The sequence below is a fragment of the Manacus vitellinus genome, unplaced genomic scaffold (assembly GCF_001715985.3).
Source record: "Manacus vitellinus isolate BGI_N305 unplaced genomic scaffold, ASM171598v3 scaffold_45_pilon, whole genome shotgun sequence".
In the NCBI taxonomy this organism is placed as follows: domain Eukaryota; kingdom Metazoa; phylum Chordata; class Aves; order Passeriformes; family Pipridae; genus Manacus; species Manacus vitellinus.
The window spans coordinates 5,764,185-5,781,019 of record NW_021940571.1 but is presented as its reverse complement, the minus strand read 5'-3'; the positions used below and the strand labels follow the sequence as shown (position 1 = coordinate 5,781,019).

Genomic DNA, 16,835 nt, shown 5'->3' with positions numbered 1-16,835 from the left:
TTAAGATTTGTTTTTCTTTTTTACCAACATGAAGCTTGTACAGCTCAGCATTTCCTTTCATATGCAGCATCTGTGGCCTTCCAGGGGGGAAAGATCATGGCAGAGCACAACTCAGTGCAACACAAAGTCAAAAATAACAATGGTCAAAGGTAACAAAGTGTGTTGAGCTTCCAGTGAAAGAAGAATTAATGAAAATGACAACACTTTCCAAGTTTAAAGTCACGTATTTTATGGCCAGAAATGTCAATTTAAGACAAACTGTGCTCTTAAAATAAAATGTATTATATTTGATGCAATATTTGTGTAATTTTGTGTCTCATGGGATGAAAATATCAGTATTGGGATAAAGTCAGTTACTAATGTAACTATATTTAACTATACACATATGTTAAATGCTTAGTTATAACACCTTTCTGGGGTCCCCATAGTTATATTTGTGTATTTTTAAAAATTTCTTCACGCAGAATGTCCGTAAAGATATTTTTCCCTCTTTTTGCCAGAATAGGTAAGTGAGCTGAGGGACATTACAATAAACATAAATATCCAACCCAATTCTTAACCTCTTATTCATCCTACAAGTACAGAGACATTCCCAATGCAGATAAACAATGGAAGGCACTGCATCATTCCATCCTGAGTTTGCACACGAGACCATTCATTATCTGGTACTCACCCAGTCTTTGCAAAGTTTGTCCAGTACGTCATCACCACCGCGCTTAGCATGACGTCATTTTTGGAGAAATTGCAAGGAAATAATTCAGTAGGACCAATCATGGGGATTCCTAGTACGTAAGGAACCTCATCTCCATGGGCTGCATCTGCCCATGCAGGTACCTGATCTGTCTGGCAATGATGGTAGAAGGCATAGAAGTATGTAGGCGATCCAAAATTCGAGTGAAGATCTGCTGTGGCCACTGCTGGTGCAACCCACTGGTGATCAGTAAACAAAGCCAGCAGTGTTTTCCTTCTGGTCTCAGGATTGTGTCGATCTGCCCAGTCCGTGTACATAAATTTAATAGTTTCCCTCAATATATCTTTGCCTTCCGGGTATCCGTACAAGTTATCGACAAAGTTAGAAACTGCAAAGTCAAAATCACTAGCCGATATGCCATCTTCACTGTCCACGATGTTTTCAACAAATTTTAACCCTTCCCCTTGGTTAACTCCCAACATGATGTCATAGTTGAGGAATTCTCCTTGTTCCATCAGTATCTGAGGATCATCTGGTATCACGTCGCCATCAATGACCGGTCCGAAGGCTATGTGGTATCTTGCTGGTTGAATGTCCTGGTCGACAAGTTCTCTATAAGGCTTCTTCTGTAGACATTCTACCAGTTCTACAGTGTCTGACATGTTGCAACCGACTTTTGTAGCCAACATCCTGGCATATTTTGCAGGCTGAAAACTAACTGCCCAGCTGGAGAGAGCTGTTCCACTTTGAGCTATTGCTCTTTGAAAAAGTCCTGTGGGGAGAAATATTTGAAAACTACTGAAGTGACCTTGAAACAGCTACAGACTTGAAAGATTCAAAGGAGTTCTTTGAAACAACAGAAAACTTCAACAGGAGAGACACCTGAATCTTAATAGTACTTAAATACAAGGGATCTGACTTCTGTTGTACCTACAGGTAATGTGCACAAAATAAATGCAATGTGTGCTGAAGCAAATGATTCTACCTCAGTATAGTCCAGCTGAGGAACAGATTTTTGAAAGAAACTCAGGCAGAAAAAAAGAAGTTATCCTACATTACCTTATGTAGGATAATACTAACAGCTTGAAAGAAATCCCTAAAATTAAAGCAGTTTATAGGTTGGAGGAAAAGCCAACAAGTCTGTGAAATGGGTTGAAGTTGCATGCATACAACAATGTGTTAAATAAACCTAATACACTTCTTTATGTTTTGTTTGGGATTAAACCTGGTTTGAGAGGTGCTTTTGAATTGTCTATAATTTCAAAAGTTTATATTCTGGAGCAACAGATGAGAAGGTACTAGGCAGCTATTAAATTTATAAGTGTCTAAGTCAAAATCCTTTCTTGTAAGGAGCTTTTTAAATGCAGGTTTATATTGATCACACTTACATAAAAAGGGAAATGATATATTTTACACTATTTAGCTTTGTAATTCAGAGATTTAACCATATGTTCATGTATTCTTTTAGAGGAGAGAGAATGATCCAGCACTGCATATAAACTTGCAGTAAATCCCAAAGACTTCAGTGCAATTAATTTGAATTTATGCTAGTTTAACTAGCACTCTGGACCAGGAATTCTACCCACAGAAATAACAAAATATATTGAAATTGACATTTACTTTTTTTTCTTCTCCCTTCTGTAAGCATTTTTAAAACATATCATGGATGAGAGCCTCAGCCCTGATAGTCAATGAATCAATCTAATTTTTTTGCTATTGGATTTAATGCAATCAAAACTCCATCCTTACTGTTCACACTTCTTGTGTTCTCTTTGTGTTGGGGCTTGGACTTTTCCAGCTCCATTTGGGGAGGGTAATTTGGTCTGAGATTATGAGTCTGAACCTTGTGCAAAATAACACTCAGAAACTTAGGCTATATTTAGGTAACTGTGACCTATTCTGGGTTTTTTGTTTATTTGTGAGTTTGGCTGGTTTGGTTTGGTTTTTTGTTATTTATTTTCATTAAAGTTAATTTCGGGAGTACATATTTTGCACAAATTACTGGAAAATATTTTATACTGGACCCTGCCTCCTATAGTTCACTGTGGATAATAAAAAATGGCTATAGCATTCTATGCTGATTTAAGATATATGGGTCAGAATTTTGTTTGACTTATCCTGATAGACACCTGGAATCATTCCACTGACTCTGGGAGAGTTACTTGATGACTGGAAGTGACATCTGGCTCCACTCACTTAATTTTCCTAAGAATGCATCTTTGTTCCAATGTTTGACGAATAGCTGGATACTCCCACTAAATGAAGTGGAGTGAAGGTGCTCAGCTTACTTCAGAAATGTATTCCAATAATGCACAGGATGGCTTTTACTTTGATAAGTAACATATTTCTGTTGATAGAAAACTTCCATAGCCTCTAAATCCAATCAGAGACATACTTTCACAGCCTCTACTGCAGCATCAGACCCTGTGCACTCACAAGTTAGTTGGAATCTGTTGCTGGCAGGAAACATTTTACAAGCTTCTGAGGAATTTTAAAATCATTCTAGATTGTATTAGATCCAAATCCAAAAGTCTTAAAATAAGATAGGTGTAGAGACTGAAATATGTAAACTCCAGCCTCTCCTTAAATTTATGAGAAGTTATATCCGAGATATTATTTCCTAGTATGATATGAGTAAAAATAAGAATGAACTTGAGCTATAAAACAGCTAAAAATATATTTGCATGTTTATAAGGTCAGATATTGAGCTAGCATAAATCAGCTCAAAGTCAGTGGAATTACCACAGAGGATCCAGGCATTGTAATAAATATAACAAAGTGACAAAGCTGAATTTTAAAAAAATATGTATTTCATGATACTCCATAATGTGTGGGAGTTTTTTGCATCTTTTGTAAATCTATTTTTATTGCTTTATTAAATATGCCTGAACAAGGACAGAAAGTGTAAGCTAAGTGTAAGAAAATGCTGATATAAACACTATGGCTTGCTAAGTGCTACATAAACATCAAATGCAGGATTAAAAAGTGGTCAAGACCTCTGGCCATAAAGCTTTCTGAGGAAGGGAAACTAAACATCCCTCCTTTTGCTGAAGAATGCTTAGAGAAATATTCCTCCACTCAAACCATGTTGGTAAAAATGGACAATGTTATGAAAAATTATTTTCATTCTGTGACATAATTCCTGGAAGAAATTTGTACCTCACAGGATGGAAAACTACATTTTTATCTGATAATGTGTATGGTTATTATCTCTTATGGGCTTCAGACTGATGGAAAGAAGATTTAAATGCTCAATGGACCATAGCACTTTGTGACTCCTATTCAAAGCATCACCAAAGTAAATAATAAATAATTTGCATATATCCATCTATATTTTCAGAGCACTTTCCGAAGATGGCTGCTGTTCTTTCTGCCCACTTGCAGGTGGGTGGCTAACAAACAGCACCATCTTGAAATAGGCTGAAATCCTCATCTCAGCTGCCAAGGGAATCTTTCAAAGGGAAATGACAGGAGAAAAGAGAGCACCCAAATTTACAGATTATCAAAGAGACTGGTTGATAATCATAGAATCATAGAATGGTTTGGGTTGGAGAGGACCTTAAAGATCTTCTTGTTCCAACTCCCTGCCCTAGGCAGGGACACCTTCCACTATCCCAGGTTGCTCCAAGCCCTGTTCAAGCTGGCCTTGAACACTTCCAGGGATGGGGCAGCCACAGCTTCTCTATCCAGCCTGTGCCAAGGCCTCACCACCCTCACAGGGAAGAATTTTTTCCCTAATATCTGATCTAAATCTGCCCTCAGTCAGTGTGAAGCCATTCACTACTTGTCCCCTTGTAAAAAGTCCTTCTCCAGCTTTCAAATGTGAATGTGAAACAAAATAACATGAAATAAAAGGGGTTTGGAAATGTTAAAATATTGGAAAATGTTTAAAAACTTGAAATAATTTTTCTTATTTGAATGTGACCAATTTTTTTTTTCATGGCAGGTCTAACCACCTCTGAAAGAAACATAACATACTTGGGGCTATGGCACATTGTTCTGTTTAATCCAAATTAGAAAAAAGCATGAGTTCGCTTTCTCATAAAAGAAATTCTCAAAAATTTACTAACTTCAGTTCCCGTCCCATAGCTCTGCTATGTTGACAATTTGCTGCATCAGTTTCCCCAGACAAATTCTGTCAGAATTCTGGCCATGTGTTGCCACATGACATGGTAACATCTGATTATAAGAGGCAACACATGACTGTCCAGATACTGTAAATATGGGATTTCTCATTAATGCCATGTTATGTCAAGAGAATCAATATTATCACAATGTAAGATTTAGGGGAGGATAAACCAGGTCTCCTCAATCCACCTGAACTGAAACCCTTGATAACAAAGTTGTTTTTTGAGGGTTCCGATAAAAGAAGATGGTGCAGTGTGACCCTCCCGTTACCCTGCGATGAAGTAATGCTTACATCTTGTTCTTATAGGTCAGCTTATAAATATCTTCTGTTTAAGTGCAGGTAGTTATGGAACAAAAAAAAAGAAAAGATTATTTTCAAAATCAAATTGTGGAAATAGATTAAAATTCAGACCACAGTCTTATTTTCCACTTGACTTTTCTTGTAAAACATATCTTTTTTCTCTCATTTAAAATAGTGTAATGGCATGATCTAAAGAAGCTGTCACTTCTATTGACCTCAGTGAGATCTGCACCATGACGTTGGGTAAATGCAGCTCTTTTAATGTCAGTGGAATTACGTTTTTATGACTGGCCAATTAGTCCCCCATGGAGATACAGCAATAGAAATTAGGGGAGGATTATATGCACAGGGCACAGTGTGATGTCCCTGGTAAAACTAAACAATACAGATAAAAATACGTGAAAACAGTGAGACAAAAGTAATGTGATCAATAAGCAAGAGCCATGCAAATGAGAGAAACTGTGTGAAACTGTGGTGCAAAAATCATAGAAAAAAAAATTGGGTGCCTCAAACAGCATGTTTTTAATTTCCTGCTGTCTGCCTCGACTAGAGAGAAAAGGTGTTAGTTATGGAATAGGAAAAAACATATAGAAGAAAATCCATTTGCAACTTGGATGCTTTGACAATTTTGGATCATGCATGCAAAACATTCAACCATTCTTTTATTAGATGACAGCAAGTGAAGTTCATGCAGTTTCAGACAAAAGATTTCTGAACTAGGTACTTGTTTCCTTCACACAAAATAATAGTTTTAAGCATTGCAACTGTTAGCCTGAAAAGAGAAACTGTGTCATTTTATTTTTCTTTAAATTCTGCTCCTCAGGAGAAACTAAACACGCCTTTCACAACTGTCTGAATAAAGACGACCTCATCTACCGTGAGCATGACTGACTGGTTTTCCAAAAAGGACACCCTTAGGTAGGAAAGAAAAGAGACAAAAACGATGCACCAAGAAAATGCTGTTCAAAAGTCTGCTATAAAGTGTTTCTACAAGGCTCCATAGGAAAAAGAAGAAAGTGACCCAAAATTTAAACATGCACAGAAGAGCTGAGGGAGAAGGAGGCTTGTACAGCCTATAAAAAGTTTTCTTAATATTGAGCTGAACTCAACAGTTCATAGGAACAAAGAGAATATACAGAACATCACATAGTACTAATGGTGGTGGCATGCAGACACCAAAATTGTCAAAATTTGCAACCTGCATAATACCTTTGGTTGAATTGCTCCAACGGTTACCTTCAGAATAATGGGATAAAGTCAACAGATTGACGCATGAACCGCCTGCACCAGATCCAAAAACAGTTATTCTTAGTGGGTCACCACCAAAGAACCCAATATTTTCACTAGTCCATCGCAAAGCTTGAATTAGATCAAGGAGGCCATAGTTTCCTTTTGCCGCTTGGTCCCCGGTGCTCAGAAATCCTGTGAATGGAAATGAAAATAGAAAGGGTTAGTGAGGGCTCTTCTGAGTAATCCTGTTTAAGTCTTCCAAGTAAGATTTCAAAAGTATATGCTGTTAAATATCACGGAACTACATAATTTGCCATATTACCTGGGAAAAATCTGCAATTTTACACTGTTTCTGAAGCCAAATTATTCTGTAGGCACTCTTTTGGCCATGATATATTAATACAGGGAAGATGAAGATCCCAGGCAAAATACTCATCTGAATCTTAACAGGTTACAACATATTAATCCCAAAGACTTTGTGTTGATTGTACTAAGGTTAAGAGCAAAGGTTAGCAAACAGATAAGATGCAGTTGTTTTGTATGGGATTTGGTCAACTCTGTGTTGCACTTCTGCACTTGGATGCAGCCATGAGCTTTGCACATGGCCTGAGAGTCAATGATTCCCTGTAGACTCTGTTTGGTCATATCTGGGCAACATATCACCTTTTGCTTTTTTCTCCACCCAAAAATGCAGCTTGTGTCACAGGACGAGTTGAACAATGAGAGCAGCTCTCAACTCCCTGAGCTCCATCCCACAGTCATTAACCTGAGTTAATTGAATCTACATTAAGTGGATAAAGACAATTTAAGTTGTTTCCATGACCCCTTAACAGCAAAAAGATAGGAGCTCAGGGATAATCTGGAGAGCACTACAATTGCTCCCTTTTATTCCTAGTGGAGAAAAAGCTGTGAAATATGTGAGGTGCAGGAACAACTTTCACACTTTACTCCCAGCAGTACCCTCACATTTAGTATTGCTGTTACTCTTGTCATTAGAGCCTACTGACTCCAAAAGGAGTACAGTAAAAACTTTGAAGAAAGTCTCTGTTGATAAGAGACATTGCTTTTGGATCCCATTTGTTGGCATTTCCAATTTTCTCAGTTTAATAAACAAATGTTTAAATAATACCAGCATTATGAAGTAGTCCGTACCTTCATTTGCATATCAAACTGATTTAGTGCTCCCTAAATCATGTAACTGTTTTTCGGTACATGCTTTGTAGAGAAATGCAACCATTACAACAATTATTTCCACATTAATTAGATATCAGTGAGTCTTCTAATCTCGTCAAAGTTCTACTGATTTAACTCTCTTGAGTGCAGACAGCCTACTCAAAAGAAGTTTACAGTAGTTTTGCAGACAAATAGCTCTCAAAGGAGTCCTACTGTTTCATTATGACAATAAAAGGAGCTTTTGAGACATTTCTAACAAGACACGTGTGCACATACATCTATAAAACAAGGATTTAAGAAGAATACAAATAGGTGCATGTGTATACCTATATTCATGGATATAATGAACATGTCATTTGTTACTTTATTACTCTGATTTGACTTCAAAGTTTGCATTTGCTATTCTGTCCTATGTGTAGACATTTATACTAACAGCCCTTCTCTGCTGTAAGCTGAACTGAAAGCTAATTGGCCTTGCTGCCTCAGTAGTTGAGCTCTGCTCCATTTAGGGCAAGAAGCTTTTCTTGTGTAGGTCAATCCTGATGCTATCATGGAGAGGGAACAGTAAAGTGGCATAGGGTGCCAGGCCAGCAATTCTCCTGCTTCCAGACCTAATGTACCAAGTCTAATGGACATACTTCATTCACTGTAGCCATAGTAAATTGTTACTCTGTACTAGACTTTAAAATAACCACTATTCTACAACTAAAACCTGCTATATTTACTACCTAACTGCATATAAAGCAAAGTAGCATTGCTACCATTGCTACCACCTTGATATTCAGGGAAGGCCCAGAAAAGAAGTAATAATTATAACTAATTCATTCATTCTTATTTTACTATTACAGCTCAGCACAGAGTTGAGATTATTATGATGTCATTTTACTCTGTTTCACTCTTCTTTATTTTCCTCTGTGGCCAGAGGGTTGGTGTGAGTGCCTCTGTGAAAGCATGGCCCCCATACAATCCTTCCAGAAGTATTCATTCTTCTCTTCATGCTCCAGTAAAATGTTGTCCCCCATGAACAATTTTTAAGGACACAGAGAGATGAGGCCTTTGAACATGATAGCAAACCTAGTGAAAGCTCCCTAACCAGTGTCACTGCCTTTGTCAGCCTGCTTGGAATTGAGGAATGGTACCAGGGACTGTAAGAAAATTAAAATGTAGGAATTGATAGGAACTACAGAATCCTGTGCCTACATATGTTGGGAGAGTCTTCCCCTTTCTTTGCATAAATATAGGACCTTGGAAAATCAGTGACAAATCAGTTTATCATATTCAGCACATAAGTGACTGCACTGATTTAAGGGATTACAGGAATGATTGGCACTAGTGGTCCTTGAAACACAGGCGGAAATGAGATGAGAGTGGTTACAGAAGTTACCAAAATTGTGACACAAACGTGTCCCTCTTTGCTTTTTTCCATTTCCCTGGCTTGCAGATTCCCTCAGCCTGGTCAGGATCTGCTCTCATCACAGCTGCAGTATTGGTTCAAAGAGATCCTGTAGATTTCTCAAAATGATTCCAAGGCATTTATTAGGAAAATAAATGGTGGGTTATAGATTAGATAGAGCAATTGCCCTGAAGGAACACAAATGTAAACATTCAAACTTTCTGAAAAAGTTGTTTTCTTTACTCTCTATAATACGCAGCAGAGTAGAAATCAAGTAAGTCTTTGCCTGGAAAAGCAACAGATTAAAATTAATTATAAAGCCTTAGAGCAATCCCCTGGTGTTAAATGAGTTCACATCAAGCCCCGAAGCTGGATAGAGAAATGTGAAATCCTTGGAAAACTATAAATATACTACTTTTAAAGAATCTTTGTGAAAAGTCTTGTTGCTAAAAGTAGACATAAGGAACCGTGCATTCAGTTCAGGGAATGTGCCAGGAGGGGGAGCTTTCAGTTTAGTTAAAAAAAAATAAAAATGGCAGTATTAGTAATATTCTCCTCATTCATCTATATTAAACAAATTATGACTTGTGTCCAGAGCAACAGCTCTGATGCAAAAGAAATATCTCACGCCTCCTCAGCAAGAACCACATTGGCTGACTTCCATATCTGCACAAGATGGATGATGATTGATGTTGACTTTCATGACATGAAACATTTCTATCTCATTTTTCTGAACCATAAGAAGCCTGTTAATATCACCACCTGTTCATGCCTTTTTTCCTGTATGCAGTGGTATCAGCATGGCTTAGGAGAATTCAGAATGTCATGAAATCAGACATAGGACTGATAAAACAGATGAGGTTTTTCTTTCCAGTTTGTGGTGGGGGGGTTTTTTTAGCTCGTGAGGAGTGCCTCAATACACATAAACTCATCGAGCTAAACACCTGTAGAGAAATGCTTTGACACACAGCATTGGATCCAGCCTGTCAGTCTGTGGGTACAGGTACTTATCCCTATTTATCACTTAGATAAAATGGAGATTGGAACAATATGCTATGTCTTTATCCCAAGAGGAGCTTTTAGGATGTAATTAATATAGATACCATGCATTTCCATGCATTCCTATGACACAATCATCACACTATCTAGTTATTAAGCTCCCAATTTTGAGTCACAGAGGGGAACCTGCTCTCACTGAAAAGGGCTTGTGTGTCTGAAAGATCCTCTGTTTTTAAACTGCATCAGCTAGTCTATTAAAATATATTATCTCTTTCTGCAAATACTGTCTTATTATTATCCTTGGATTGTCATCTCACCAAGAACACTGCTATCATTTTCTGCCACCTTTTGGCCTTGTAAAAAAAGGGAAGTAAATTATTCCTTATTTTAGTTATTCCAGGAAGACAGTCTCAAAAAAACTTAGTTTTGCATTATTCTCTAAAAAGGTCAAATTGAGCTAATTTTGTTCCATAATTAAGTCCTTCTACTGGAAATATTCCATTCGTCAGCTGAACAATTGCTATTTTATATTCTGAATGGAGAGGTTATCTCTTCTTTTATCTCCTCCAGAGGAGTAGACTCTAATAGAATTATGGAAGTGAGGATGTGGTCTTTTGTGAGTTTAAGAAAGAGATTTATTAAGCCCATTTGGACTATTTCTCTGTTACATGTCTGTTAGACAAATATGCAGAGAGTGCCACAACTAGGTCCTGTATTTTTTATTAAGATAAATTTTAATGCTTTATAGGCTTATCTGTCTGGGTAATGATTTCTGCTTGCCATTCAAATAAATCTTTTTCTAATATGATTCCAGCATTTTTGAAGAGTAAATAAAATAATGGACTTGGGAAACTTAAAATATTTAGTTGAAAACCTTACCAGTTTGAGTTACTTTAAGCTCTGGCCTAATTTGAATATTCAAATTAATGCAGAAGGGAAGGCCAAGACAGAATTTTTCCTAATGTAAGGGGCAGAACATCTTGTTGGACAAATAAAATATCTGCTTGTGAGAAGATGCACAGCAACGAATGTTACTTTAAAAATAAGAGTGTATAAAGACTGGTCTGACATGCTTAAATGGGTTTTTCAAAGTGCTATGTCTCTGAAAGCAGTAACACTTGAGACTTTAATATTACCCACCTGCTTAGGCACGTGTTATAATAACGGGGTTTCCAGTTACAATTCCCTGTGCGATCAAATACCATCTTTTATTTTGTTAAAAGAAAATGTTAAGTTGCACAGGTATAAATGCACCAGTGCATACTGGAAGAATACAGGACATATTTTGAGGGAAGAATTTGTGTTCTCTCTGAATCACAAGTTCCTTGCTTTGGACTTTAGTTTGACATTGTCTATTGCTACTGAATGGTAATTGCCACGTACAGAAATTTTCTGCTGCCCTTTAAACTATACCTACTCGGATAGGAATGGGAGCAAGATAAGCAATTTTTAAGAGAGATGGTTAAACTTAAAGAGCACATTTGTTTTCATCTTAGCCATCTCTGTAGAATTCACATCAGCTAACTAACCTGAAGGAATTGTATGAGCAGCACTGTGAACATTAATGTATATGTGATATTCATGAAGCAGAGGATCCTGCTCCTCGCTTTGCTGACCAGCACTTCCTAATATTAATGGCATATTTTAGTCATGGATAAGGGGTAAGGTGACTAAAAGGGCTAGGAACTCCTATAAGAAAGATGTAGGAGAATATGAACTATTCAGTGCATGAAAAATATTGCTCTCTAGACATCTGCAATGTACCTCTGCTTGAGAATCAGATAAGCAAGTCTTCTGAAAATGCTGCTCAAGCAGGAGTTTCGTATGAAATTCATTTAATATACAGAAAAGTGATTGCAACATTAGCAAAGTTCTTGTCTGTTCCTGTAGCTCTCTGCCACATACATATTAGTAATAAGATTAATGATTTCAGAAGTGCAAGATTTTAGCTTAACTCCATGAGATATGCATAGTATCATGCTACATCATTATGCACTCTTTCCTGGATGTTTGAGATCATAGAATCACAGAATCATAGAATCATTTAGGTTGGAAAAGACCTTTCAGACCATTAACCCAGTGCTGCCAAGCCCACCACTAAACCGTGTCCCCAGGTGCCACCCTTTAAATCCCTCCAGGGATGGTGACTTCCCTGGTCAGTGCTGCTGCCTCAGCAGACAGCCTTTAGAAATTCCCAACTATTTCATCAAAGTAAACAATTTACAGAATTGAACCAGTAAATACACAAACTTGTCACTGTATCCTTTGGCATTTTGAAAGTATGCCTGGAAAAAAGTGTGTGATCGTGTATAAACTCCGATGTGCTTTTTTAACATCGGTCTTCTACTGTTGGAATTTTTAACACTTGCAGGGTACTAAATCCTTTGAATTAATATTAATGAAGTGGCTGGAGCCTACCAAAGGACTGGTCTTTCCTGTGGCTCTTTGAAACAACAGAAGTTTTCACTTCCTTGCCTTTCACCTATTTTCTTCTCCTGTGAGAGACTAAACCAACTGAACACTGCAAGGTACAGAAGTCCCTTACAGCTGTTTCAGTCTGGCATCTGTCACTTGCCAGCACTAAAGCATTACAGCAAATTTCCAGTGTAGAGGCAGACTGCAAAAAAGTGGAGTGTCCCACACCAGAGCACTTCATTCCACTGCCAGAGATATTTTGGCATGACTTCACTGGTTGTGATGCAGCCCAAAGCAGGCTAACCCTCAGGCTCTCTCCAAAACACAGGTTCTCTTTCACAGGCTTTGATACATCAAAGTCCTTTAAATGACAAAAAAAGATCTGGATGAAGCTAGATTTTTTTACTATCCTGGAAAGATAATCTTCAGCTATTACAGAAGGAAAGAAATTTCTGAAATTTACTGTGATATTCTTGGCAAGTTGGGGCTGTTCAGCCTAGAAAAAAGTAGGTTACATGGAGACCTCATAGAACCCTTCCAGTATCTGAAGGGGCCTATAGGGAAGGCAGAGAGGGACTCTTCATCAGGAACTGTAGAGATAGAACAAGGAGTAATGGGTTCAAACTGAAAGAGGGGAAATTTAGACTAGATATCTGAAGAAATTATTTTCTGTGAGGGTGGTGAGGCCCTGGCACAAGTTGCCCAGAGAAGCTGAGGATGCCCCATTTCTGGAAGTGTTCAAGGCCAGGTTGGATGGGACTTGGAGCAACCTGATCTAGTGGAAGGTGTCCCTGCTCATTGCAGGGGGTTTGGACTAGATGATCTTTAAGGTCCCTCCCAACACAAACCATTCTATGATTCTATAATTCCGAGTATGCTGCAGATGCTGAAACAGTCTGAGATTATAATTTCTAGCAATTTTTGAAGGCTGAGAGAAGAGAGTGACTCTATTTGCCTTTAAAGTTTCATTAAAGAGATGATGAAAGTCTGAGAGTGCTTTGAAAATCTAGATTTGTCTCTTCTTCACATGGTCAGTGGTTATTTCCCACCGTGCTTTTTCTGTCACATTGGGACAGTTGCGGGCAGGCTCTCAAAGTTTGGGTATTTTCTCTATGCAACATAATGATGTGTCAGTCCTGTCCTTGTGCCAATCCCATACCTACACACAGGGTTGTGGTGTGGGGTAGGTTTCAACATGGGGAGCATGGATAAAAGGGGCTCCAGCTGCCCTCTGCTTGCCAGCCCCTTGCTCTAAGTACAACACAGCTAGTCCCAGATGATCACCAGGGAGATCAGCTCTACAGTAACTTATTATAGATGATCTTTACTGAAGTCAAATGAAAGTCTGATAACAATCTCAGAGATACTTTGAGAGCTCTATAAGCAATAGGGTTAGTCCACTAGACGTGATCTTTAATACTGATTTCTTGATACGCTGTAAAAGGAAAAAAAGAAAAGGAGGGGCAAGTCGAGTTTCAGAAATACAGCTGCAGATACTAATCCTACAAGATTTTAAGTGATATGAGCTGACACATTTCAGAAAGCAGAAGTGAGCCTTAAGGACTGATGAATGACATTATGGCATGGGTGGACACAAAAGGCAGCTGGAGTCCCTTTGATTTGAATGTCTCCTCTTCTTCTTTAAAAAAAACACCGGAAAAAAAAACATGGAGTTTGTTATAGAAAATAGCAGATATCTATGACTAGTCTCATCTTTTAAAAAACAAGCAATTCTGCTGCCAGCAGAGAACATCTGCTTAAATGCCTTCCACAAGGTAAAAATCACAGTTGTTAGTACATGGCTGAGTCATGCTCTAGGGCAGCTCAAGTTTTAGTTTAAAGCGTTTTTAAGTTGCATACAAAATTTTCATAGAAAATGAACATTTTATTACTGAGTACTACACTAGCAATTCTCTTGTGAACCACCGTCTGAGAACTTGAACAAAAATATAAATAACATTGTTTCTAAAAGACAGCAAGGGCAAAACAAAATCTTACAGGATAATGTGTGGAATAATAAAAATCAATCGCAGTCTGATCCTTTCAAAATACTCAACCAAAGCCCAAATAATAAGGAAAGACTGCAGGAGAGAACAGAAAAGTCCACATCCAAATCCAACACTTGACTCTCCCACTTGGCAGAAGAAAGCGACGTCCCAAGGGAGAGATTTTTGTCTTCACTAGGATTGAGTGCACAGCTGTTCCAGTCCTACCTCCTTCAAGCAGAGCAGTATGCAAAATCAAGCAGCCCACAGCACATTGCACCAAATATCTGTCCCTTACTACGGTCTCTCAACATCCCCATTTTCAGTAGCAAGCTCAGAAAACAGGCACTGAGATATGCTGCACTTTCATGCAATATCCCAGAACTTTTGACTTTAGACGATACAATCAAAGGCAGCAGCGACAAACTTGGAAAAGATGTTATAGTGAGGAGTTAATGAATATCAATGCTCTCAATGTGCAAGGCTTTAAAGATCAAAACTGACCCTATAAAGTTCTGCTTTCCCTTTTCATTCCAGATTTTGGCAAAATCATTATCTGAAGATAGTCCAGATGGGGCTTGAAGGTCTTCCTACCCAATGTATTTTGAGAAATTTTTGCTATATAATAAGCTGTGTAATATGTGCAGCTACTTAGAACTACATGGAGTTCAGATTCAGCTTTCAAAAGCATATTTCAATTGATTATTACATGCCAGAGAACACTTTTTCTAACTCAGACCTGGAAATCCTCTTTGATTTATAATGGTCACTCTGGCTGTGCATTAGTGCATGTTTTCAGTAATACCACACAGTTTTTCAGAATTTTGACTATGTATGTAAATGAGAGAAAGGATGGGCTTAATTTCACTAGAAGGGAAAATTCATACTTTAGAAATAAAAAAAAAAAATAAATCCTAATTAAGAATTCCATTGAGAGGGACAGCACCATAATTTTTGATACTTCTTTCCAGTGTTGAGATTTGCAATGAGGGTCCAATCAATGCTAATATATATTCTATGAGCTGATGAAAGGGAAGTTAGAAATCTTCACGTAAAACTGCATATGCAAATCACTGGTTAGAAGCCTAGCGGCTGTTTGGAAGTGCAATCTTTCAATCAGAACACAAAAATTATGGTGCTAATTTACTGTGAACTCAAATCTCCTTATTTGAAAATAAATAGAAAGATTAACCATTGGACCAATTTACGAAGGACTCCATTCAGTATGTCATCACTTGCATTCTCAAATCAGTATTGGAGGCCTTCTGAATATGTCACTGTTCAGACAAGATTCAATTCAGGAAAGTTTTATGAACAGTGGAGTACAGGTAGAGGTCAGACCAGATCATCACAAAATGCTGTCTTGCTTTTGAATGCATGAGTTAAACAATACATGAGACTTAAATAATCCAGATCTGACTTCTGTAGCCTGCTCAGTGCAGACAGACCCTTTAAATGCACTGGGAATTTAAATAAGTTTTGAGAAAACCTGAGAAATGAACCTTTTCTATCCTCCTTCTTTCTCTCTTCCTCTGCCTTTCCTATCCCCTTCTCCTTTTGCAAAGCTTAATCTTATTTAATCAGCATCAACATTATTCTTGCAGTTCTGTTATTCATGTGGATTTATATCTGTGTCCACTGTGCTCTTTGAAATGCTCTTGGGGCACACCATCAATTTATCACTTGACAAATTCTTGGGAATACCTGGCAGTATTTTTACCCCGGTGATAACAACCTGCCACGCTCTCTCCAGATGCTCTGTGGCTGAATAACTCCTTGACCTACCTGTGGCATCACACCCACACCTGCTTCCCTGCTGCAATACACTGTGCTGCTGGTACTGCAGGGACCAGGAGGATGACATTCTGCTCTGTCCCTTCTACCTAGAGGCATATTTGTCTTACTGAAGTCACTGCATGTGTGGCTATCTTAGCCTGCATAGCAGAACGACTTCTTATAAGAAAAAGTAAGTAGAAAAAGCAGCAACCCAGTTTCAGTTTGACTGGTGAAGTGAGGCACATTGCAGCACAGTGTAACACCATCATAATTACAGCACATCAAGGTGTATATCACAGCAGCTGCCTTTTGTGTTTGTGATGGCAGAGATGCTGAATATATTCTCACTCAGAGAAAAAGTCATGTCCAACAGTGGGAAAGCTAAGAAATATAGTAGGTTTTCCATTTATACCTGTTGACCTCTCAAAGTCTGTGGGCTACTTCTCAGGGGCCAAAAATCACTCAGAGGAGCAAACCAGTTAAAAGCAAACACAAACAAACTTTATGACCATCTAAGCCACGAAGGAAAACTTGGGAAGGTCTGTAACAAAAATATGTTGCAAACAACTATTTTAATCCACAGGCTTGTGCTAGTGAGATTCTTATGCTGCTTTCATTGCTATTAGCTGAACACCAGAAACATTTGTAAGAGCATATATGCCCAGATAGAGGCATCAAATCTAATTTTCTGGTAAATATATATCAGTTCTGGTAAAATGTGAAGTAAGTAAGAATTAACTGCCT

General features: G+C 38.0%; 1 protein-coding gene across 7 annotated transcripts in view; it reads right to left on the bottom strand.

The window, feature by feature from the left end:
- The window catches only part of NLGN1 (neuroligin 1), a 385,816-nt gene that overhangs the window by 3,675 nt on the left and 365,306 nt on the right, over positions 1-16,835 (bottom strand). For 4 of the 7 annotated variants that reach the window (XM_018079259.3, XM_018079262.3, XM_018079261.3 and 1 more), the window contains 2 exons: positions 6,330-6,542; positions 674-1,463 (listed from right to left, as the gene is read on the bottom strand). In XM_018079259.3, coding sequence (XP_017934748.1) covers positions 674-1,463; positions 6,330-6,542 — 1,003 coding nt within the window. The remainder of the gene's footprint in view (positions 1-673; positions 1,464-6,329; positions 6,543-16,835) is intronic. The other 3 variants (XM_018079260.3, XM_018079263.3, XM_018079265.3) reach the window with 1 other exon arrangement.